This window comes from Leptodactylus fuscus, chromosome 10, assembly GCF_031893055.1.
Source record: "Leptodactylus fuscus isolate aLepFus1 chromosome 10, aLepFus1.hap2, whole genome shotgun sequence".
Classification (NCBI taxonomy): domain Eukaryota; kingdom Metazoa; phylum Chordata; class Amphibia; order Anura; family Leptodactylidae; genus Leptodactylus; species Leptodactylus fuscus.
In genome coordinates this window covers 57,148,223-57,174,012 of record NC_134274.1, presented here as the reverse complement: position 1 = coordinate 57,174,012, position 25,790 = coordinate 57,148,223, and the positions used below count along the sequence as shown (strand labels likewise).

The window sequence follows — 25,790 nt, the reverse complement described above, 5'->3', positions numbered from 1 at the left end:
CCCCAGTGACCCATGTAGCGGGCCGCAGGAATAAACTGTTGTGGGAAAAATCATGGCAGCAACGCATCACTGTTTTTCTTGCAGCGTTTTTCATAGAAACAGCCAGTGTTTTTGTATGTATAATTGACATCCGAGATGGTTTTGGAAATTTCCCCAGCGCATATTTTTTTTGCAGTGTGTGATTAGGATTCGCTAGAATCCCATCCACATTGCAGTGAATGTAAAATGCGGGCATTTTTTGTGGCGGCGTTTATGCAATGTCGGTCCCCAGACTAAAAGTTAGTTTTTGAAGTTTGCATTTGTCATAATTTGCTAAAAATGTATCAAATCACACATGTTGTTTATACAATTTGGCAGATATATAAGTTAAAGAATTCTGTCCTCAAATATTACTCCAGTTTCTACATCACCCACTTACTAGAGTGAGAATGTGCCAATTGTAAGCTGATGGCTGGTCAGGTAATGGAGGTGGTGTACATCTCACCCAGACTACTCAGTTGGGTGAGATGAGAAAACTCCAGGAATGTTTGTTCTTATTCTGAAACCACATATACTAGCTCCAATGTCATCTGCACACCAGTAAATAGTTCATAGTGTTTGTTCCTGTTCCAAGGCATCATTTTGTGTACCGATGTCTCTATTTCTACACAAAAATATCCTGCTGGCTTTCAACTGTAGCTGAATTGGAATTTCATGCTGTTATTTAGTTTATGATTTACTCATATTCCAAAATCCTTCTGTACTAGCGATTACAGTTTTAATCCCCAGGATATTTGGCACAATCTAAAGTTTTTGTAGCTGTTTTGTTTATGAAAATGTATCTATCAAACGGACAAGAATAATGAGATTTGAATGGGCTCTGATATGGAATATACATTTTCTGAAAGATTTGCCATTCAATGCACTATTTAGGCATGATATATTGAGCTTCATGCATTAGATATAAAGTATACGTGAGCTATAGCAAACTCTGCAAGTGTGTAGGTACCAAGGTTCCCAGGTAGAGAGGAAGTTAGATCAAACAGGATGTCCACAACTGCAGAGCTCTTCAAATCTGTAGAGTTGGTTAACCTCCTCATTCCATTGGGTGGGTCTGTCTCACACCACCTTAGAGGGAATCAGTAGTTTGGCCTCCTGAATTAACCAGGTAATAAGGCAGGACCTTCTTAAGAAGTCAGGAGAGGAAGCCCAGAACAAAATAGTTTTTGTGTGCAGCTTTAGATCAACATGACAAATAGACTTCATCTCTCTCTCGATCACCTCCCAGAAGGGACTAATTTTGGGGCAAGTGACCCAGATGTGTGAGAGGGACCCTTCAGAGAGGCCACAGCGCCAACATCAATCAAAGATAGAAGAGTCAATTTTGTCGAGAAAAACTGAGGTTTTATACCACCTGGTGAGCAATGTGAACAAGTTTTCTTAGAGAAGTCATGGGAACATAACAGGATATGTTTGACATCGGAGGGCGAGAATACAAGTCCCAGTTCTCTTTCCCATTCACCAACAAAGTATGATTTGGAGGTAAGGGGGGGTGTGAGATTAAACAGTTATATATATGGCAAATGGATCTATTTTGAGGATTGTTACAGTCAGGGATTTTCTCAAGCCAATTGAGATCCCTAAGCGGAAGGGGAATAGAGCAGGTGAAGGATCTGTAGGAGAGGCGGAAAGACAGGGAGTGGAAGAAGGTCATCTTATGGCAATCCCCCTCAGGCAAGAGGGACGACAGAGGAGGCAGGTCCACGTCTATCAATGAAGAGCAGATAGGGACGGGGAGGAGGTGGGTCTAAGGGAAATGTAATGCTGGGGTTGTAGAAGAGCCACAACTAGTGAGAAGGCCTTATAGAATTCTGAGGAGGGGTGAGTACAGGGAGATAATGAGGTTGAAAACACCTGACATACACGAATCTTGCCCCTGGTGAGGTCGCTAAGTACCGTGGTGGCATTAGGGGTGTAGCGAGAAGACCAGACGAACCATTGGTAGGGAGCAGGAACTAAGTGCTGTTCCAGGTAAATATGGATAAGGGGAATGTTAGTGGAGAATAATTCTAACCATCTCGACAGGTGGATAACTTTATTGTAGAATTGTATGTTGGGGAGTGCAAAGCCAACCTGTGTTTTATGTCAAGTGAGGCGGGAATAAACTGGAGTTTTTCCACAGGAATTAGATGAAAAGGCTACAGAGGCTTTTAAAGAAAGAAGTAGGAAGGAGGGTGGGAACATAGAGTATCTTAGGGAGTATATATGTCTTAAGAATATTTTTCCTGGTGGCCAGGTTATCTTTTGTGAATGTAGTGTTCTTCTTCTGTACTGTTATAACCCACCCACAATATTACAATCATGGCTGAGTTTCTGATAACTTCTAGACCATAGAAAGTTTCTTCATTTCTGGATGTATTTACTGGTAACCGATAAAGACAATAGACTATGACCACAAAAATATTTAGAGGAAATCTTGCAATATTTTTATTTTATTTATATTTGCAAAAATATTTATCTTTTAAACGTCTGCATAGCTACATATGTTTATATTCATAGGAAAAAACCCTTTGGAGGAGTCTTCTAAAGCTAAAATATTGATGGCTTACCCTAGAATTGGCCATCAATATTTAATCGGTAGAGCTATTTTTCTGAAATGATCATCAGAACCAATTATGAAGTGCTGTAAGGAGCCATGACTCCTTTGTTCTGATATTTCTTCAGAATAGACCCTACTACAATCAAACACTGATGATCTATCCTAATGATAGGCCACCAGTGCTTTTTCCCTAGAAAAGTACTTTAACATGTTGCACTATAGGATCCATCCAATGATGGCTATATGCATGGCTCCCTAAAAGTTTTTACATTTATGTATTTTATTTTAAACAGACCATAGCTAAAACCCTGAAAATTGCATGTGAGATCCTGTCTGATGAAGAGAGCGGACCTCCTTGTATTCTGTACAGCACATTCCAATTCCTTTACAGTTTTCTAGCAGCTGTGGATGGTGAAGTATCACAAGCACAAGTACATCAGATGCTGACTTATTTAGAACAGAAAGTGTAAGTTACAAACATTTCTCTTATATATTATACTTAATAAGTAATTATTTAAGTTCATTGGATTTAGAAAAAAAAAAAAATGTTTATTGCATTTCTCTTTGGTTCTGCTCCACTTAACTACTCCTGGAGATTGTGCTATGGTATACTGTATATGAATATGTTAAAAAACAAAGATACTTTCTAACACCTATAATGAAGTAGGTTCTCATACAAGTACTGCAGCTTGTTACAGTGTGAAACTGATATAGGTGAGAGCTACAGTATTAGGGTGCATTCACACTACGTAACGCCGGGCGTGTATGAGAGCCGTACACGCCGGCGTTACAGCAGGGCTGCCGAACACTTCCCATTCACTTCAATGGGAGCGCTCGTAAACGCCGCTGTTACGAGCACTCCCATTGAAGTGAATGGGAAGTGTTCGGCAGTCTGCTGTAATGCCGGCGTGTACGGCTCTCATACACGCCCGGCGTTACGTAGTGTGAATGCACCCTCAGAATGAAATCTTTAGAGCAGAGAGACTTGTGCAGCATTACTCACCCCAAAGATCCACCACCGCTGTTGCTGTTTTCTACTTCCTGATCCCTCTTAAAACACAGGAGATCCCGCTCAGCCAACTGCTGCCATGGCAGTTCACTGCTGCAGGTGGCCATTGGCTGAGCAATAATTTTTTTCCTGTTTGTTGAGAGGGGCCAGGAATAGAAATCAGTGGGACTACCTTGAAAACCTCAAAACATAGTAGCAAAAGTTCTGAGCTGAGTAACACTTGTTTCACTCTTATTTTATCCCACTGGAAAACTCTTTTACAAGGATATTTCCATCAGATAAAAAGATGACATGGCCCTGGTATGCTCTATTATTAGAACCTCCAACTCCTGTATCCAAGACTTCTCCCAAGTTGTACCACTTCTCTGGAATGCTATATCCCGGACAATCAGATTAACTCCCAATTTCTACAGCTTCAAGTGCAAACTAAAGACACGTCTTTTCGGACAAGCCTATTACAATTCCTAATGTAAACCCTTACGCAGATAGAATGCCTAAAATGAACCCTCCTCTGCTCTTGCATTAAACCACAGGATATAATTTCGTATGAGACTGTAACTTTATATGTCCAGTCACCATCTGCACAGTAAAGATCACTGACTGGTGACTACTTTCATTAACAATAAAAAAGCTGTAAGAGCAACCTCCATGGGAGTGTTCACACTTCGTCGATGTCAGACAGCTAGTGTCCGCTGCTAATGTCTGTTCAAAATCTTGTGTGGACATTAGCATCGGACACTAGCTCCGTCTGTGACATTTTGCATTCATTTAAATGGACATCGGGTGCGTTCTTTTACAGTCCATGTCTGTCCTTAACTGTCCGTTCTCAAAGATGTCCGACTTTTCAAGTGCACAGCAAAACCTGACATGCAAATTGAGGCTCATGCAAATTGCCCCATTACAGAGGAAAAGATTCCTTCCCGACTCCAATCTGGCAGTCAGTATAAAATCCCTGGATCAACGTGTCCTTAAAATCTATAACCCATAATATTGTTCTATATACCTTCATGCAACATCCTTAGGTGCTTGCTGCATCCTTTGGACCCTTTTTATCGTTTTATAAAAATTATTTGGCAGAGTTGCCTTGGAGCAATTTTTTTTTTTTTTTTTTTTGTCATGGGGTGCCCAGAGTCTGAAAAGTTTGGGAAACAGTGCCTTAAACAATCACTGAAATTGAAATTTTAGGTAAATCACAAAGAACAGGTCAAAGAAGGAGTGCACATTGTGGATGGAAAGTTAGGGAACAGAGAAGTTGGTAGGGGGAAACAAGAAATGGCAGGTACGGAGCAGGGAGGAACATGGGGGGAGGAGAGAAACATTTATTTGTTATTCACCATGTAATTCTTCATTCTCAAGAGTTGTAAACCTAATTTCAAAAACTTGCTATAACTTTTGAAAAAAAAAAAATATTCCATTTATATCAAACAATGAATAGTTTGTTTATGTAAGTCCTTGACAATCGATGGAGTGAAATATCTGTGGCTTATCCAACTCAATAAAAAACAAACTGCACTAAAGCTTCTTGCTTCTTATTCTATAATCATATGTTTTCACCCTGAATAATCTCTAGCTTCAAATGTAGTAAATGTTACTTTCAATAAAATAGGTAAGAGCACAATGAAATACTGTAAAGAATCTCAGGATCAATTTTTAATTTACTTAGATAAAAAATAAGCAATTCCTTGTAAAATCAAAATTAAAAACATCACTAAATGTGCCTCAAGTACAAAATGATTTGGACACCTCTTGAAAAGTATGGATTCAGCCAGTTCCAATCATTGCTTACTAACAAGCAGCCTGTCGTACAATGTACAAATGCCATAAAAAAACAAAAACACATAAAAAGAAGAAAAAAGTTAAAATTCTGGCTACCTGTAACCACAACTACAGGACGTTAATGGGGTATTGTGATCATTTAAACTCATCCGCTATTCACTTACCAGGGAATATCTGATCAAGAATGGTGGTCCCCTGTACCCCAGTATGCATGGAGCATCTAGTCATGTATGTGCATCTGCTTCATTCAACTTCTATCACACTGCATTACTATCTACTACAGTCCCACAGAGAATGAATCAAGAAGCAAAACATATGCTTGACATGCTGCTCCATTCATATCTGGGGAAGGGGATACCACATAACAATATTATCTTAGGGGTGGGATTCAAATTCTTTTACAACAGGTTAGCAGGGTGACGTGCTGTGCTGTGAAAATTTTCAGGTCACACCCTCTTTAACACAAAGGCAGGTGCCATTTTGGAGCCCTCCACAGTGCCTCCTGTAACCCAGAATTTTTCCAGGCTCCCACATTAATGTTCCCTTAATATAAATGATGTCCCATTAGAGTAAAGGGGTAATATTAATACCCTATCTGTAAAAAAGGTCTGCAGATCAGTTGTTCTGGGACAGGGAACTGCACTGATCACTCTTTGTATGAAAAATAGCAAAGGGTTTAGGGTTTAGGACACTGCATCAGTGTCCCAATGAAGTCTATGGAACACGGTTTTGTATCAACTGAAGTAAACAAATAATGACAGCAAACAAAGATCTGGAAAATTGTGTGGAATTGATACAGAAAATATATTTAGAAATTGCAAACAATAACATTACATTTACAGCAGCACCAAAAGACTTTGATGTAGAGTAAACTAAGTACCAGAATTTCTGAATAAAAAGAGTGAGTTCTCTGTTTAGTATCATTATCTCTTGGTCAGCCTGAAGTACAACTGCAAAGAGCATCTTTTAAGTTAGCTGTAGTCATAAGACAGACATTGTCAGCAATGCGGTCCCTTGATGGGATCATTTGTATGAACGATCCCACCATCAACATAGTGAATTACACTACCTTATCAGAGGAAGGGGGCTGTAAAAGAGAATCAATACTGGATAATAATATTTAATTACGATGTCAAAAACCAATATTAATTATTCCCTTACTTTCACCTTTTCCCTTGTATTAACGATTATTTCTATTAACTTCCATAATATAACAATTTATGTTCAGTGTAGGATAACTCCCTCCTGGACGAGCACAGGATTCCCAAAAGAATGTAAGGTGTGGTGGGCATAGCAGGGGGGGAGGAAGGGGAATATTGATATATCCACCTTCATATAAATTTTATATTCACCGTTTTACATCCTAACAGCCCACCATGTCTGGAATACCTTATATGATATTAAATTGTATAAATGTATTTCCCTTTACAGGGTCAGTATACAAATAAACTAATAAATCAATGTGTTCTGAATCAGGGTTGGTTCACACTAGCGCTTGTATTCCGTCTGCATGGAGACCCCCCCCCCCCGAATGGAATACCAACACTAATGCAAGCGCTGTGCAGTTAAGCACACGGAGCCCATAGACTATAATGGGCTCCGTGTGCTTGCCGCGCACTGCCCGCAATTCATTAGTGCGGGCAGTGTGCGGCAAGCACACAGAGCCCATTATAGTCTATGGGCTCCGTGTGCTTTGCAAGCACATTGCTTGCGATTGCATTCCGTCTGGGGGGTCTCCATGCGGACGGAATACAAGTGCTAGTGTGAACCAACTCTCAGCCTACATGATAGCCCAAAATTTACTAATCATGACAAAACACTTGTTTTTGGCAATATGGTGGCCATATTAGTTGTCAGTCACTCTGCTATGCCAAACGATATAGAACCATAAAATGACTGAATAGAATTTTTACTATAGTATACGTCAAGGATTTAAGGTAATAATCTACAACGTAAGACATTTTTTCTAGTGCGCAAGCTAGAAAAACCCTAAGATTTATTTTATGCTTCCCATGTAGAATTGTTTTAGCAGCCATCTGTGTTTCTCTCCTTTTTGATGCTAATGTGTTTGAGGATTACTTTCAATTGTGGTTTGGTAAAAGGATGAATTTGCAGACTGTATAAGAAGGCAATTATCATTTACAGGATGCCAAATGCAACAATAGATTAAGCACAGAAAACGGGAATGAGAATAAATGGTACAATATAAGACGAGACCACTCTGAACACTATTCTAGATGCAAATTTACTGAAAGATCAAAAAATGTTTAACTGTAAAATAAATAGTATAAAATTCTAAATACAGGCTTTGCTATGTAAAGTATATTAGAAGACGGTATAGGAACAACATTTGGACTGTCTGGCACAATTTACTGTTCTAAGGATCATTTAGTTAATGGGGATGTTCTGTTTATAAGGCAGAGCTTGTACTTTAGGTTGAGAATTGTACGAGAAGAAAGGTTTGCGTAAAACAGGTTTTATGAGAGTAGAAAAAAAAATTTCTATTCGGCAATAGTGCCAGATTTGTCCATCGTATTACAGGATAATAAACTGAGTTACAGTATCAGACACCACCTGTGGACAAGAGTGTTGTCCTGGAAAAAAAACAAACTATTTAAAGGATTATCCAGTGGGGAAATTTTCTTGAATCAGGCCAAGAATTGATTAAAAATGTAAAAGAATACTCATGTCAATGATCCCCTGCCAGCATTCATTCTGACACTTACTGGAATCCCTTTGGCTTCTACTTCTGTGTCCTGTCTGGACACATGAAATACCAAGAAATGCTAGCTCAGGCAATCACTGGCCGAGAGAGGTCTCCACAGAGATCAGTGACTGGCCGAACATTCATTATTTGTCTGCCAAAGGTGGTCCATAAAGTAGAGATCAGTGGCAGACCCATAGAGCAGAGGATGTATAAAGTGGTACATTGATGGACGTACAGGTCCAAAAACAGGCTCCCACTTAGCTCCCAAAGCTAAGTGGGAGCCACAGCAATTCAGTCAGGGCACGTGTGGTCAAACCTGTTTTTAATGCTGTACACTCCAAAGCTAAAGTGGTATACACAGCCATTCAGTCAGTCCATATATGCGAAATCAAGCTTTCCCATGCTGTTCCCCCCAAAGCTAAGTGGGAGACACAGCAATTCAGACAGGCTATATAAGGTCAATCCAATTTTTAAGGGTCTACCCCCCAAAAGCTAAGTGTGATACACATCAATTCAGTCACGCTATATAAGCTCAATCCAGTTTTTAATGCTGTACTCCCCAAAAGCTAAGTGGGATACACAGCAATTCAGTCACGCTATATAAGCTCAATCCATTTTTTAATGCTGTACCCCCAAAAGCTAAGTGGGATACACAGCAATTCAGTCAGGCTATATAAGCTCAATCCAACTTTTGTTCAATCCAGTATTGTTTGCTCTCCATGATGTGAACTATGCCTTTGTCTCTTGAAAAACAACCCAACATGAAGTCAACCATGTGTGCCAGTGTGTTACTTGGCATGACTTCGCTGCCCCCAACTGTAAGGGTCACTCTCCATTTCCTCCATTTTCCACTCCCCTTCACACCATCCGTGCTGCAGCAATGGGATGCACTGAACTTCACCCTTAAAACTCATGTGGGACAGTGACATGAAATGCCACTTCATCCCCCTCGTCTTCCTCTGCCAGCCAACGGTGCGAAGATGACAAGAGTGTGCTCTGAATCTTTTCAGCCTAGCAGAGGCTACTTTTCACTTATGAAAATGGCTGCACTTTCACCAGTATATCAGGCACAATGTAGGTAGGTATCAAAGAACCTTTGCACCAACAAGTTGAAAACGTGGGCCATGTGTGGACAGTGTTTGAGTCTGGCAAGCTCCAGATCTGCTACCAAGTTCCGGCCATTATCACATACGCCAACATGCCTGGGCCGAGGTGCAGTGGGGGAAACCACATTGCCATCACATCGAGGATGGCATCCCTAACCTTGGGGGAAGTGTTTTTTTCTGACGGCGAAGCTGATGAGCTTCAGCACGACCTGCTGACGTCTCCACACCCCAGTGCTGAAGCACTTACAGGTCGCAGATGTGGTCGAGGTTGTAGCGGAGGAGAAGGCTTTCAGAGAGGCCCTGCCAGGAATTATCGGCTGGGAGAGGAGATAGGCCACCCCAGTTTTCACCCCGGGCCCATCCTCAACTACATTCACTCAGCCTGTCATTATAGAGAAGCAGTGTCCCTGACCGCAGGCGCTTGTCCATGCATCGGGGGTCAAGTGGACTTTATAGCAAAGCGCGGAACTCAGGGCCCGACTAATGTTAGGGGACACGTCCAACAGAGGTAGTGACGGCTAGGGGCATCATAGCGAGGTGCCGCAGCTGCCATCAGGTCACGGAAGGCATGAGTCTCCATTAGCAGGAACGCTAGCATCTCCAGGGCCAGCAGTTTTGATATGAGGCCGTTGAAGGCTTGGGCATGTGGGGGGTTGCACTGTACTTTTGCCGGCGATGGAAGGCCTGGGAGATGGGGAGTTGCTGGGAAGAAGCGCATGATGGTGCAGGTGAGGGGAGCAGAGGCAAGAAAAGGGGCAGATGAGGGTGAACTCTACAAAGTGTCAGAGGCAGATATTGAGGTGTACAGGCTGGTGGCCTGGACTGTATCTCCAGCACTGGAAACTGTAGAAGAGTCAGTGTTGGCAACGCCGGCCGACGATTGTCCTGCATTTGCTCTCTCCCTCTGAGCCCAGGGCTTGCCTTCCAAATGACAACGCATGCCAGAGGTGGTAAGGTTGCTCTTTTCAGAGCCCCTACTCAGTTTAGACTTGCAAAGTATGCAAACCGCACTAAATTTGTCCTCCGCGTATACATTGAAAAATCTCCACACCATCGAGGAACGTGGCCTCGATGGGGGAGTTTCTCTCAGGTGGCTAGAAGAGGGAACGTCTTGGGCCTTGCTGCCTCAGGCCTGGCTTCTGTGAAGCAGCTGTCCTGTGCCTCTGGACATGCCTCTGCCTCTAGCCACCTTTTTTCCTGCTTAGCTTGCCTCCATATCTACATATCATTTTTGCTATTTTTTTTCCTCTCCCCTACCAGAACAAAGGACGAGATTTTTTTACTCATGCTGGGGGTCAAGGATTGCAAAAATCCAATATTGTTTGCTCTCCATGATGTGAACTATGCCTTTATCTCTTGAAAAGCAACCCAACATGAAGTCAACCATGTGTGCCAGTGTGTTACTTGGCATGACTTTTAATGAGCTTCTAACCAGCAGAGTTGGGGGGAATCAGGGTGGATTGAGCCTAGTAGGAGCAGAATTTAGCAACACTCATGGTGGATGAGGAGGAATTGTAGAGGGTGAGTACACACATGAAACTTCATGTTGGGGTACTTAACACTGGTGGACATGTAAATGATGTGTCTATCCATTGGCTGTTCATTTTGATGAAAGTCAGACGGTCAGCACTGTCAGCTGACAGCCGGCTGTGCTTATACGTGATGATGCCACCGACTGTGTTGAAGACCCTTTCTGATAGCACGCTGGCGGCAGGAAAGGACCTCCAAGGCGTATAGCGCAAGTTCCAGCCACAGATCCAACTTGTAGAGCCACTAATTGTAGGGCTCAGAGAGGACAGGGCTGTGGTCGGCCAGGTACTCCCACAACATGCGCCTATACTTGTCCCTCCTAGTGACACTAGGCCCTTCAGTGGCGGTAGTTTGGCCAGGGGGTGCCACTAGGCTCCTGTGTGACAATGAGACTCTTGGGTATGAACATGACTGCAGGTAGTGGCTGACTGGCTGGTGGAAAAGCAGCTGGAAGCATTATCCGCTAGCCATTGTAACACCTGTTCCTGGTGCTCGGGCCTGGTCTGCATTGTACCCTGCTTAACGCAGCTCTCATATCAGGAATTGTGATGAGTGCATGCTAATGTTTATTTCGGTTTAAAGTTATGTTTCTGTCCATATTAATGTAAAGGAAAGAAGGTTTCAAATTATTTTTCCACTTTCATAGAGATTCTAGAGAGTTTGTAAAGTGTCCAGTGGAAAGGATGGGGTAGGATTTCACATAAGTCTGCCACCCATGGGCACTCATGGTGCAGAAACTGAGGGAGCTGACATTGATGAACCCTTGGGTTTTGGAGATGGAACTCCATCAAAAGTCCCTGCTGCTCACACACCCTGCTCAACATATAGTATCTAGGGTTTCAGCATGTGGTGACCTCGCACAACAGCCGGTGCTTCAGACAGATGTAGGTGTTGCTGGAGTATATTGAGGCTAGCAGCAGCTACTGTAGACTTGCCAAAGTGGACGCACAAGCACCACACTTTCACCAGTAGCTCGAGAACATTGGGGTACATTTTTAAAGGCCATTGCACCAATAAGTTGAAAACATGGGCTAGGCATGGACCGTGTTGGAGGCTGGCAAGCTCCAGTGCCGCTACCAGGTTCCGGTCATTATCACATACGGAAAAATGCCTGGGCCCAGGTGCAGCGGCAAAAACCACATTGCCATATCATCCAGGATGGCATCCCTCACCTCGGAGGCACTGTGCTGTCTGTCCCCCAAGCTGATGAGTTTCTGCACGGCCTGCTGACATCTCCCCATGCCAGTGTTGCAGCGTTTCCAGCTTGTAGCTAGGGTCAATTTAACGGAGGAGGAGGAGGGTGGTGTTTCAGTACTCCTGCCAGGAATATTGGGTGGGAAGACAAGGCAGACCGCCAGAGTTTGCGACCCGGTCCCAACCTCAACTACATTCAGCCAGTGTGCCGTTATTGAGATGTAGCATCCCTGGCCGCATGCACTTGTCCACACATCGGTGGTCAAGTGGAACTTTGTGCAAAACGCAAAACTTAGGGCCCGCCTGATGTTACGGGACACGTGCTGGTGCAAGGCTCAACTCACCCTAAGGGCCAAAAACACTGCTGGTGAATTTTGTTCAGTTCCAAAGGACTCTGTGTTTAGATTTAGCGCAGTCACAGCTCCAAAACATGCATTGGAAGGCAAGGTTTCCTTTAGTGGCTCCATCTCAGCAGGATGATGATGGTGAAGCTTGGTTAAATCTGTTGTCGGAAGGGAAAGTGGTTTCTGATTTACATCTAAAGGACTATGGGCTATTAACACCTGATCAGAACCCTGCATAGGTAAGGTAGAGTCCGATATTAGAGGACCATTACCTGTAGTAGTGGTTGCAACCAATTCTCCACCTTTGCGGTCCTCTAAATAAAAGTTACCCCCAGGACTTGATGCCAAAATATTATCAATTTCCCAATCAAAATCAATGTCAATGTCTTGGTCCTCAGTCCAATCCACTGCATCAATCCCACACAATGAGAGTGATGGTTCTGGAACCACTGTTTTAGGGGCTAAGAATTTTAAAGGGGCTAACACTCTGCTGGTGCAAGGCTCAACTCACCCAAAGGGCAAAAAACTCTGCTGGTGCAAGGCTGAACTAAGTTAAAGGGCCTAAAACTCTGCTGGTAAGAGGCTGAAGTCACCTAAAGGGCCTCAATCTCTGTTGGTAGCTCAGCTTAAGGGCCTCTAACTTAATTTGGAAGGGCTCACGTTAAGGGCCAGAAAAGTGAATTTTTGAAGGTCTTACCACATCACACACACACACACACACACACATCCACAATGACAGTTAAGGGTGGGTACTGTTGGATTATCCATTGCCTATTCCATCTGTGGTTGTCATGGGCAACGTGATTTAAAGGCGTGCTTGTTAAGGTTTCATTAGAGTAAAATTTGGGTTTTTGTCCATCCAGTTGGGAAGGAAAGAAGGTTTCCAGGTATTTCCCCACTTTGATAAAGTTTTTTTGGAGTGTGGAAAGTGTGTAGTTGATAGGCTGTGATGGTGACTGTGACTTGGACTTGTTAGATGCCCCCAGGGATGCTTCCCCTGCTGTCCCAGTTGCATTCCAGAGGTGTTGGCATCATTTTCTGAGGTGTCATAGTGGACTTGGTGACCCTCCTGAGTCGAATTGTGAGTTCCCCTGAAACAAAGCATTTTTTCCCCATAGACTATAATGGGGTTCGATATTCATTCGAATAGTCGAATATTGAGCGGCTATTCGAATTGAATAATGAATATAGAATATTTCACTGTTCGCTTATCTCTAATAGACACAATTGGCAATTTTATTATGGCTTGTGTGTCAGATTTATGGTGTACGAGACATAAAAACACAACTTTTTGTGCCTTGTCACTTTTCTGAAAAGGAGTTGCAGAGACCTGCCAGAAATCTGACATTAAGTGAACAAAATACTAGGTGTAAGACTATCATTAAGGGTGACTGTAACAATGAGCAATTTTTGAAAGAATGATTTCTTACAATACAAAAAAAAAAAAAAGATATTATACATGTATGATAAGTAGTTTTAGTAACATTTTGAGGAAGATTTGAAACATTTTATATTATGTTTTTATGATGTTTGTGGCCAGTTCGAGAAGAGCTAATTCGGAGGTCATACTGTATGCCCATAAATGCAATTAATTAGGGCTAGTTCACACGGGGCCAAATGGTCAGAATTTTGCCGCGCAATCCGCGTCAAAATCCTGCTCAAAAAACCGCCTCCCATTGAAATCAATGGGAGCCAGTCACTTTCTTTTTCCCGCGAGCAGGAACAAACCGCTGGCGGAAAAAAGAAGCGAGCTGCCCTTTCTTCAGGCGGACGTCCACCTTGCGACACCACCTTCCGGACTAGGCCCATTCATTTTGGCCTAATCCGGAGTGGAAAGCCGCGATGGGATGCCAGTGCAACCGCGACGAAATGTGTTCAGTCGGAGCCCCGTGTGAACTAGCCCTTAGAGCAGGGGTGCTCACACTTTTTCAGCATATGAGCTACTTTGTTAGCTGACCAAGGCAAAAGATCTACCAGGGCGGGGCCGGGGCTGGCCTGTGGGCGGGGCCGAGGCGGGCCTATGAGCGGGATGGGGTGTTTCTGTCAGCGGGACCGGGAGTGTGGGCGGGGCCGAATGGATCGTGAGAGCAGGAGACGGCATTCTGTGGCCGTCCAGGGATCCCCGGTGTCTGTTCACAGCGCAGGCTGAGAGTTATCTCTGGACACTGGCAGGCTGGGGCTGCGGCAGCCCCGCCTGCCAGTGTCAGCAGATGACTCTCAGCCTGCACTGTGAGCAAGCAGACACAGGGGATCCCTGCATCCTGTGATCGACCCCATACGTCCTTTGCGATCTACCAGTAGATTGCGATCGACGTATTGGGCACCCCTGCCTTAGAGTATTCTATTATCGCTTTTTCATAGTCCTGCCATAATAGTTTAGTGCATGTACAATTTGAAAAGCAGGACAAATATGGTAACTATTTTGTTACAGAAAGCATTGTCTGAATACTGAACATATGCTAAAATAGACACTAAATATAATACCTTTTGTCTCTTAACAGAGTTGGACCCGATGGAACGATTAAGGTATCTGACTTTATTGAGAACCCAAATGTAAGGTTAGAATAATGCACCAAGATAAGAGTCGTGGAAGGAACTGGAGGGCATTAAAATACTAGCATCACTGCCACTTGTTCTTCATCTCCAACACAATAAAAAATTGCATGTCAAAATTTTTTTTTATATGGTTTTATTTAGATGCTAACATTTCTCTATGTGAAAATCCACAGCGGCAATGCATCATTGTTCTTCCCGTAGCGCTTTAGACAGAAAGTTTGCAGAGGTTTCATTTGCAGACTTTCTGTTACAATTATACCCATGGGGAAACCACCGGCATTTTCATAGGTATAATTAACATGCTGCGATTTCCAAAACTGTGCCAGTTTTGGAAATTGCAGCATATCCGCACTGTGGTTTATACCACAATGTGGGCATGGGATTCACTAGAATCCCATCCACTTTGCCCTGACTGTAAAAAGCTACGATTTTTCCTGTGGTATTTAAGGCTGGAGCCCCACGGGACGTAAAGGGGTTTCCCACTTTAGTGTCCCAAAAACCCAACTGCACTATTGAGGGATGGGCTATTGGAACTCATCTGAAAAAGAAAAAGCTGTAATACATAGCACAGTCACTACTATATGTAAGGTATGGTGAGTATACAGAGCACTGCAAGTAGTAAAGAGCTTGCAGTTCTTGCTCACCCTTTTACGCAGCTAATCATAATAAGTGCAAAGAGTTGGACCCTCACCGATCTAATATTGATAGTCTAAAGGAAGAAAAGTCAGTGCAACTGCTACTGATTGACTGGCAGTGGCTGGCATCACCCATAACATCAGAGACCCTATGTTTGTTATGGAAAAAGGTGGGGGCAGACAATGGCAACTAAGAGCCCATACAAATGTACACAGTGTACTTTGTTCACATCTGTATTGGAGGCTCTGTTTAGTCTACTTAACAGATTTTACATTTTTGCTGAAAATATAGTGCAACTGCATTTTTTCTGATAAAATGATGGACTATGACAGAACTCTGACAGACCCTTTTATTAATCAATGGGGTGCTACTGGTGCAATGTAGCTACTCTCCTTATTTGATGGAGCAAGACAACTGAATTGATGAATGCAAATATGAACACAGCCTTACACAAATTACGCTAGGTTCGGGTTTCCATTCGAGGGGTTGTCTTCAGTACCCTGCTGAATGGAAACCAAATCTGCATAAAAAAAATCAGTTACTTTCAGAAACCCATGGATCCCACAATAGACTATAATAGGGTCTTACCAGGTTTCTGCCTGATTTTCACCCTAAAATAGCAGAAAATGTGGAGAGAAAAGTGCTGCTTGCAGGACATCACTCTGCATTTTCAAAACTGCACATGAGCTATATCCAGGGTAGGCAACCTTCAGCACTCCAGCTGTTGTGAAGCTACAACTCCCAACATGCATACTTTTTCTGCTGTTCTCGGAACTCCCATGGAACTGAGTGGAGCATGTTGAGAGTTGTAGTTTCACAACAACTGGAGTGCCGAAGGTTGCTAACCCCTGGTATATAAATATATGCATGTCCGCATATTCACACTATGAATATACATCCAAATACACACATACGCATATTTGTATTTATACAAAAGCAAGTATATATGTAATGTTATGTTTTTTTTAATTCAATTGTGATGTGCTGTATTCACACAGGCACAATATACATCATGCAAATGTCAAGAATGTACATAAGCAATGTATGTGGTCATATACTGGGAGTTAATTCATGGCAGTAAGTAGTGCTAAGTATAAGCACAGTTTAGAGAGATAATAAGAAATGGTCTCCTTTAGTAACAATACATACTGCTAACAATTGAGCACTGTGGTGAAGTTGGCCTTGGTGCTACCATTGTAAAAAGGACAATTTGTGATAAGTGACCGAAGGATATGTCATCAATATTGAAGCCAATAGCCAAAACTTATTTTTAGAAATGAGATCTTCTGCACACAACGTTGTAGAGCCTGTGGGAATGAGTGTCTAGAGGTTATCAATTACCAATTATCATGATGTACATTGGTAAAATGTACACAAAAGCAGTGAATGATCCAGAGAGTTTGCAAACACTGAACATCATTAAGCATTAATTCATATACTGAGTTAGGCTCCAATCACTTTTCCAGCAAGCTTACTGTATTCTTTTTTTTTTTTTTTTTTTTATCTGCTCCATTTAAAGAGGACCTTTCAAGTCCTTGGGCACACACGGTTTTATATACATGAAAGTTCCTCTTTAAGCGTAGAATAATAAACTGGTGGATCCAATTTGTATCTGTTATTTTACATACCATCTTTTCTACCATGAAAAATCAGATACCACATCTTTAAAATAATACCAAGATCATTATGATAGGCCTCTTAGGAGCAATTTGCTGGTTGCAATGCTGTCGGGAATTGAGATCTGCAAACTATTACAACTATGTTGGAGTCATTGGAGTGGCACCTATTAACAGATGATAAGTGCTTTACTTGGTGGAGGTAGGGAAAAGGCCTCTATAAAGAGGACCATTCACATCCTCAGAGCACACGCAGTGTAATACACCGCTAGAAAGCCAATAGTGCGCTTAATGACGCTGTAACTATCAGTTTTCCTGTTCTGTGCCCCCGCTGAAGAGTTGTCAGTGCCGTTACCGTAGCTCTTCAATGTCAAAAGGGCGTTTCTGACAGTCTATCAGGAACGTTCTTCCTCACAGTAGCATCTATTGCACTGTACTGTGAGGGGGCGTTTGTTACCGCCCAGCGATGACAATGAGCGGTGAGGAATGCCTCCCCAGTACTCATCTATGGACGAGCGCTATCAGGAGGGGAGGGGGGGGATGTATTACACCGCATGTATTACACCACATGTGCATGTATTACACCACATGGTCCTCTTCAACCACTTCAGTACCGGGCCAATTTCTGGTTCAGCACCAGACACATTTTCAGGGTTTTTGAGGTTCTGAGGGCTGTAACATTTTTATCATTTGCACTATTCAACTAATTTCTGTGCTTTTTTCAGTGACACATAGGGCTTTATTTTTATGTTGGTTTTATTTTTGCATGTGTTTTAATATTTTTTATATCCAGGGCGGGAAAACGTGCCTGTTTTTTTTTTATTTATTTTTTATTTAATACAAAGTACTAGTGAAAAACTTTTTAAAATAGTTTTTTTTCTCAGTTATGGTAATTTTTATTTTGTATGGTGTCATCGGAGGTGGAGCTATAATCTTTAATAAGGGCCTGTTACACTACACAACAAAATAAAACTTTCCGCGGATATCTTGGTATACAATAATCGATCTCTGTCAATTTGAACATGTTGATTTCGAATATGCAAACAATTTTTCTCTATCACCCTCCGTTCTTGAAATATCCACGATCTTAAATTGTATATTTCAATTAATTACTTCAAAACATAAGAAATGTAATTTTTGCACAAAAACTTGTATATTAAAAGTTATTGCTGGTGGAAGCGTTCGCCATGTTCATCGCTGTCTGCGCCTAGGTTTTCTGGGAAGAAGTCCAGAAGTGAGTCGAGTAAATGAATTTTCAGAGACATACTGCAGCCAAGATGTTTGTACGCACTAATGCATTTTTGTACAACATTCACATAGTCAGCACTTTTCTTATTTCCAAGGAAATTGATTACGACTGACGAATGCCACACACATCTTTTTCAGCAGCACTTAAAATATCTTGAAAGTGTTCATCTGCCATGATTTCTTTTATTTGTCGATCTATGAATACACCTTCTTTTACATAACTCTTTTTTTGCATAACTCAGCCCTGGGAACTTGTTGTGCAGGTACCGAAAGGCAGTGTCACTGTCTAATTTCTTGACAAAATTTTTCATAAGTCCCATCTTTATATGAAGCGGTGGCATGGGAATCTTGTCAAGATCAACCAACGGTAGATGAAGAACGTTTTTATTTCCTGGCTGCATTCTGTCTCTGATTGTCAAAGGCACGCAGGCCTTACAATCAAACAACCAACGAGAGGAGCCGTATTTACTTTACTTTTCGCATTCTGTCCCCATAAGGTCATAATAGACCTTTGGGGACATCTGATCGCTTTTTTTTTTTTTTTTTTGGTTAGGGAAGCTGTTTTTCCCTGTAACTGGGACTGCTACATTTAGTCCCAGTTGCAGATACAGCCTCCTGCCCGTTACTATAGAGCTGATCTGAGTAATAAACCTTCCCTGCCTTCTCTCTGGGAGCTCTGGCTGAAGATTTTGTGCAGCTGCTGAAATCTGTTTGGACATTTTGGTACGCCAATGCAGAATGAGGCAACCACCTTCTCGACGTAAAAACCCAATAGGTCAGTCTGGAAGTGGTTAAAGATTACCTATATTTGTTTTCTACAGATACATTTTTCTTGTACTTTACCTGTAAGTAAGATTCATTTTATAAATGTTGAAACCTCTTAGACTTCAGCAACACTCATAATGGATAGGAAAAGCTTTAAATGAAAAGTGCAAGCAATAAAGAGAGAGGCAGGCAAAAGGTCATGCCAATGTTCTGTGCACCCTGCCAATTCAGTAGATTACATTCAACATTGTAAATAAATTGACATTTACATGAAGATGAGTCTATTTTACATTCACTAGGAGCAATGCAAGCACATGAAGGAATGTTTCCAAATTGGTTGTATTTGGTTTTTATATTCAATCAAATGTTGCTATTTATCCTTCAGACAATCGGTCAATGTGTGAAGTGACTGTCAGCACAAGGACATTACACTATAATCATAGAAACATGTCTATGTCGATAATCTTCCCATAAATATGCTTTTTTGTGAATGGAAAATAACAAATGTAATGACTTTACATGCTCTGACACAATCTACCATTAACACTGTCTCTTCAAAAGTGGCACATTTCTTTCCATTAAAATACTGCTACTATGAAATAGCACTTAAAGGGCTTCTTTCACCATTGAACATGATTATTCTGTATGTTCATTTGAAGCTTTTCTCAGTAAACCCAGCCACAACACTGAGGGATAGGCAGAGTGATACTAATAGACATGAGGAGCAAAAAAAAGTTTGGTCTGTGTGCAACAAACATACAAAATTTCCACTCACCACTTGCAACAAGACATCTCCCTGTTCTAAAGATTGCATCTAACTGGAGACATGTTGTAGACTTAAAGGGAGTCTCTCGCCAGAACCCAGCATATCAACACAGCCCCACACATAGAAGGTTAGGGTCACCTGTATGAAACAGCGTTTTCCTCTTGTAAATTGGTGCATCCATTGCAGAGACACCACTGTTTTTGTCAATATGCAAATAAGCGCCTTGGAGCAACAAGGGTGGAAATACCCCTGTTTCTCCAAAGAGCTAAAAATGGTAATATATCAGCAAAAGAGTATTTCAGGTTCCCTAGCCTGTGGGGTTGTGTTCTGGTGACAGACATCCTTTTACTTAAAGGTCACATGCATGGGGGGTCTTGCATGACAGATGGCATTGATAATAAAAAAAGGAGACAGAGAGCACCATAGCAAGAATAAGATGGACCACCCCCCAATGTTAGTTTGACATCCTGCCACATATATTTCAGAAGATGCATATAATTTTTTAAAGAAGTATTCTAATCTCAAGGAGCCTATCTAAAATGTTAACTTATTTAACCCCTTAACGCTATTTCACGTAAATGTACGTCAGGGAATGCGGTTAGTTACCGCATCCCCACGTACAGGTATATGACAGTGATGAATAGGTCAGAAGCAGAGTCCGTGCAATTACCGCAGAAGCCAAGCTGTATCTGACAGCCAGACTCCCCACTGCAACAGTGGGGATGATGATAACACTGTACTTTCTAAAGGAAAGTGAAAGTACAGAGGGAATCAGAAGTGGGTATTAGGGTTCGTTCACATCTGCGCCTGGGAGTCCGTTCTGCAGGTTTCCATTTCCTGCACAAAACTGGGCAGGAGACGGAAACCTGCCGGCATCTTTCAAACCCATTCATTTCAATGGGTTTGAAAAGTGTCCAGCAGTGAGTGCCAGTGAGCGTTTTATGCTCTCCGCGCGAAACCATTTTTTTAAAACCGGACACAGTCAGACAGTTTTAACCCCTTGGATGCCCTGGTCAAACTTGACCGTGGTATCCAAGGAATTCCACCATTCAAAATGTCCGCTGGGGGATCAGGGGGTGCCCATATGTATTTTTTTGCAGCCCAGGGTCTGGAGCGCCATTTTCCTGTAGAGAACATCGGCGACCATACTGTGTATGCACAGCATGCGCGCGTATTTCTCAGGGGAACTGAGCAGTTCTCTACACAAAAATGGCACGGGAGCATGTGCAGTAGCGCTCTGGAGGGAGTGCTACTGTGTATGCGCGAGATTTCGATCGAAGCCGCCCGGCTGGAGGCGGTGAATCGTAAGGAGGAGGACGTCAAAGAAGACAGGAGGGTGTGAACAAGCTACGACGTGGGGCTGCATGGAATGCCCCCTGTGCACGGTAGGACTGATTTGCATATACATTTTAACGGTAATTCAGAAAAACAGGGGGGGGTTTCAGAAACGATTAGCAGCACCTGAGTAGCCTTTAAAGGCTATTCAGGCATATGTTTATCTAAAAAACAAAAAATCTAATGATAAAGCCCCTTTAAATAGTCAAAGCCTGCCCACCAGATTGTTCCAGTTTGCTAACGAGTGCAGGGAATAAGAAGAAGAGACAGTAGGCAAACTGCTGAGAGAGGGAGGCAGAGAAACCCTTTAAGGGACACGTGTAAGCTGCAGATTCTGTAAAATTTTATTTATTGTCTATATGGTTAGGAAGGGACTCAAGAGCCAAACCCTTACAATGAGATCTTATTAAATTCATTAATAAAGAATTTTAGATTCCTTTAGATAAAAACCCCTGAACTATAGGTATACTTTAAAGATATGTAATGCACTACTTATATAATACTTACAAATAAACAGACTTCAGGAAGAAACATATATAATGGATCAGAATAACTTTAAGTGCAATAGAGTGACAAGCTCATATCAATGTTCTGTGCATCCTCCTAATTCAGTAAGTTAAATTCAACATTGAAAATAAATTGGCACTTACATAAAGAGGATTTTATTTTGCATTCATGACTAGCTATGCAAGTACATGAAAGAATATTTCCAAACTGTGTGTATTCACTTTTTATAGACAATCAAGTTTTGTCATTTATGCTTCAAACAATCTGTCAATGTGTGAAGTGGCTGTCAGCACAGGGGATGCACATTAAAATCATATAAACATGTCAATCAAAATTCTCTCCATAAATAGCTAGAAATAAATTGTTTTGTTGTTTTTTTTTTTCCTGAAAAAGGGCAAATATAAGTCTACTATTAAACTTGTCCTTTTCCAAAACTATTTTTTTTTCCATTTGGTAAATCTATATCAACTATTAGTCAATCAATACCCTGCAACAAATTGTGCTCAAAGCTGTAGATAATACATGGGTTTCTATCATTAACCAAAGCAGCAGCAAGAAAAATCTTTAGGATTGGAACATCAGCACAGTAAGTCTTCAAGCAAGTCAGGAAATACACAAATATAAAAATGATTGCCAATGGGAAAGAGACAACTTAAGTCACCATAAATCAACCTATGCCGACTAGAGATGAGCGAACACTAAAATGTTCGAGGTTCGAAATTCGATTCGAACAGCCGCTCACTGTTCGAGTGTTCGAATGGGTTTCGAACCCCATTATAGTCTATGGGGAACATAAACTCGTTAAGGGGGAAACCCAAATTCGTGTCTGGAGGGTCACCAAGTCCACTATGACACCCCAGGAAATGATACCAACACCCTGGAATGACACTGGGACAGCAGGGGAAGCATGTCTGGGGGCATAAAAGTCACTTTATTTCATGGAAATCCCTGTCAGTTTGCGATTTTCGCAAGCTAACTTTTCCCCATAGAAATGCATTGGCCAGTGCTGATTGGCCAGAGTACGGAACTCGACCAATCAGCGCTGGCTCTGCTGGAGGAGGCGGAGTCTAAGATAGCTCCACACCAGTCTCCATTCAGGTCCGACCTTAGACTCCGCCTCCTCCGGCAGAGCCAGCGCTGATTGGCCGAAGGCTGGCCAATGCATTCCTATGCGAATGCAGACTTAGCAGTGCTGAGTCAGTTTTGCTCAACTACACATCTGATGCACACTCGGCACTGCTACATCAGATGTAGCAATCTGATGTAGCAGAGCCGAGGGTGCACTAGAACCCCTGTGCAAACTCAGTTCACGCTAATAGAATGCATTGGCCAGCGCTGATTGGCCAATGCATTCTATTAGCCCGATGAAGTAGAGCTGAATGTGTGTGCTAAGCACACACATTCAGCACTGCTTCATCAAGCCAATACAATGCATTAGCCAGTGCTGATTGGCCAGAGTACGGAATTCGGCCAATCAGCGCTGGCCAATGCATTCTATTAGCCCGATGAAGTAGAGCTGAATGTGTGTGCTAAGCACACACATTCAGCACTGCTTCATCAAGCCAATACAATGCATTAGCCAGTGCTGATTGGCCAGAGTACGGAATTCGGCCAATCAGCGCTGGCTCTGCTGGAGGAGGCGGAGTCTAAGGTCGGACCTGAATGGAGACTGGTGTGGAGCGATCTTAGACTCCGCCTCCTCCAGCAGAGCCAGCGCTGATTGGCCGAATTCCGTACTCTGGCCAATCAGCACTGGCTAATGCATTGTATTGGCGTGATGAAGCAGTGCTGAATGTGTGTGCTTAGCACACACATTCAGCTCTACTTCATCGGGCTAATAGAATGCATTGGCCAGCGCTGATTGGCCGAATTCCGTACTCTGGCCAATCAGTGCTGGCCAATGCATTCTATTAGCTTGATGAAGCAGAGTGTGCACAAGGGTTCAAGCGCACCCTCGGCTCTGATGTAGCAGAGCCGAGGCTGCACAAGGGTTCAAGCGCACCCTCGGCTCTGATGTAGGAGAGCCGAGGGTGCACTTGAACCCTTGTGCAGCCTCGGCTCTGCTACATCAGAGCCGAGGGTGCGCTTGAACCCTTGTGCACACTCTGCTTCATCAAGCTAATAGAATGCATTGGCCAGCACTGATTGGCCAGAGTACGGAATTCGGCCAATCAGCGCTGGCCAATGCATCCCTATGGGAAAAAGTTTATCTCACAAAAATCACAATTACACACCCGATAGAGCCCCAAAAAGTTATTTTTAATAACATTCCCCCCTAAATAAAGGTTATCCCTAGCTATCCCTGCCTGTACAGCTATCCCTGTCTCATAGTCACAAAGTTCACATTCTCATATGACCCGGATTTTAAATCCACTATTCGTCTAAAATGGAGGTCACCTGATTTCGGCAGCCAATGACTTTTTCCAATTTTTTTCAATGCCCCCAGTGTCGTAGTTCCTGTCCCACCTCCCCTGCGCTGTTATTGGTGCAAAAAAGGCGCCAGGGAAGGTGGGAGGGGAATCGAATTTTGGCGCACTTTACCACGTGGTGTTCGATTCGATTCGAACATGGCGAACACCCTGATATCCGATCGAACATGTGTTCGATAGAACACTGTTCGCTCATCTCTAATGCCGACCATTGACACTCCAGCTGTTGACACTATGGCTCATTTGGTTTTTCTCAAAACTCCCATAGAAATGAGTGGAGCATGTTGGGAGTTGTCATTTGAGAAGAAGAAGTTGCTGACTCCTGACCAAAGGTTTTCTGTCTATGTGTATGTAAGGCTAAGGCAACAATCTGTTAGTATATAGTGTCATATATACTAAAAAACTGAGACGTGCCTCGCGGGTTGCAGAACGCCTCTGGAAGAAAAGCCACTCCCAGGAGGATTTCCTCAGGTACAAAGAAGCAGTTCTCTCATTTAAGAAGGCACTCACCTCTGCAAAGCAGGTCTACTTCACCACACTCATATCTGCACTCTCTCGCAACCCCAAACAGCTCTTCTCCACCTTCAACTCCCTCCTCCCGCCCCCCCTCCGACATCACTTATCTCAGCTGATGACTTTGCCGCTTACTTTAAAACTAAAATTGACACCATCAGAGAAAGTCTCACCCTACTCCCCGACAACCCCTCTACCCAACTACTTACTGTTCCTCATCCCTGACCTGTCTCTCCTCCATCACTGATGAAAAACTCTCCTCCCTAATCTCCAAATCCCACCTCACCTCCTGCGTGCTCGACCCGATCCAGTCACACCTCATCCCCAAACTCGCTGAAGTCATTACTCCAGCCCTAACCCATCTCTTCAATCTATCCCTAACCAATGGATCCTTCCCCTCAGCCTTCAAACACGCCACTGTCACTCCTATACTCAAGAAACCGTCCCTCGACCCGTCCTCTCCTGCCAACTATCGTCCCATCTCACTGCTCCCGTACGCCTCAAAACTTCTTGAGCAGCATGTCCACTCCGAACTCTCCTCCTATCTCTCATCCAACCTGCTCTTTGACAGACTACAGTCAGGCTTCAGACCCCGGCACTCCACTGAAACTGCCCTAACAAAAGTCACCAATGACCTGCTAACCGCCAAAGCCAAGCGCCATTACTCTGTCCTCCTCCTCCTCGACCTCTCCTCGCCTTTGACACAGTTGACCACTCCCTCCTGTTAGAAATTCTCTCATCCCTTGGTATCTCAGACCTGGCCCATTCCTGGATCTCCTCATACCTCACCGACCGCACATTCAGCGTCTCCCACTCGCACACCACCTCCTCACCACGCCCTCTCTCTGTAGGTGTCCCCCAGGGCTCTGTCCTAGGACCCCTCCTGTTCTCCATCTACACCCTTGGCCTGGGCCAACTCATAGAATCTCGTGGCTTTCAGTACCACTGCTATGCTGATGACACCCAAATCTACATCTCTGGACCAGACATTACCTCCCTGCTGGCCAGAGTTCCAGATTGTTTAGCGGCCGTAGCCTCCTTCCTCTCCTCCTGCTTTCTCAAACTCAACATGGAGAAAACAGAGTTTATCATCTTCAGCCCATCCTGTATGGCCCCTCCACCTGACCCATCTATCAAAGTTAATGGAACCACAATTACCCCTGTCCCACAGGCCC

At 43.0% G+C, this 25,790-nt stretch overlaps 2 protein-coding genes across 2 annotated transcripts in view; one reads left to right on the top strand and one right to left on the bottom strand.

Moving 5' to 3' along the window:
- The window catches only part of LOC142183167 (ropporin-1-like), a 150,644-nt gene extending 147,596 nt beyond the window's left edge, over positions 1-3,048 (top strand). Inside the window, exon 5 of the mRNA XM_075258109.1 lies at positions 2,872-3,048. Coding sequence (XP_075114210.1) covers positions 2,872-3,048 — 177 coding nt within the window. The remainder of the gene's footprint in view (positions 1-2,871) is intronic.
- The window catches only part of LRRC20 (leucine rich repeat containing 20), a 542,624-nt gene that overhangs the window by 195,986 nt on the left and 320,848 nt on the right, over positions 1-25,790 (bottom strand). The gene's annotated exons all lie outside the window — the stretch shown is intronic.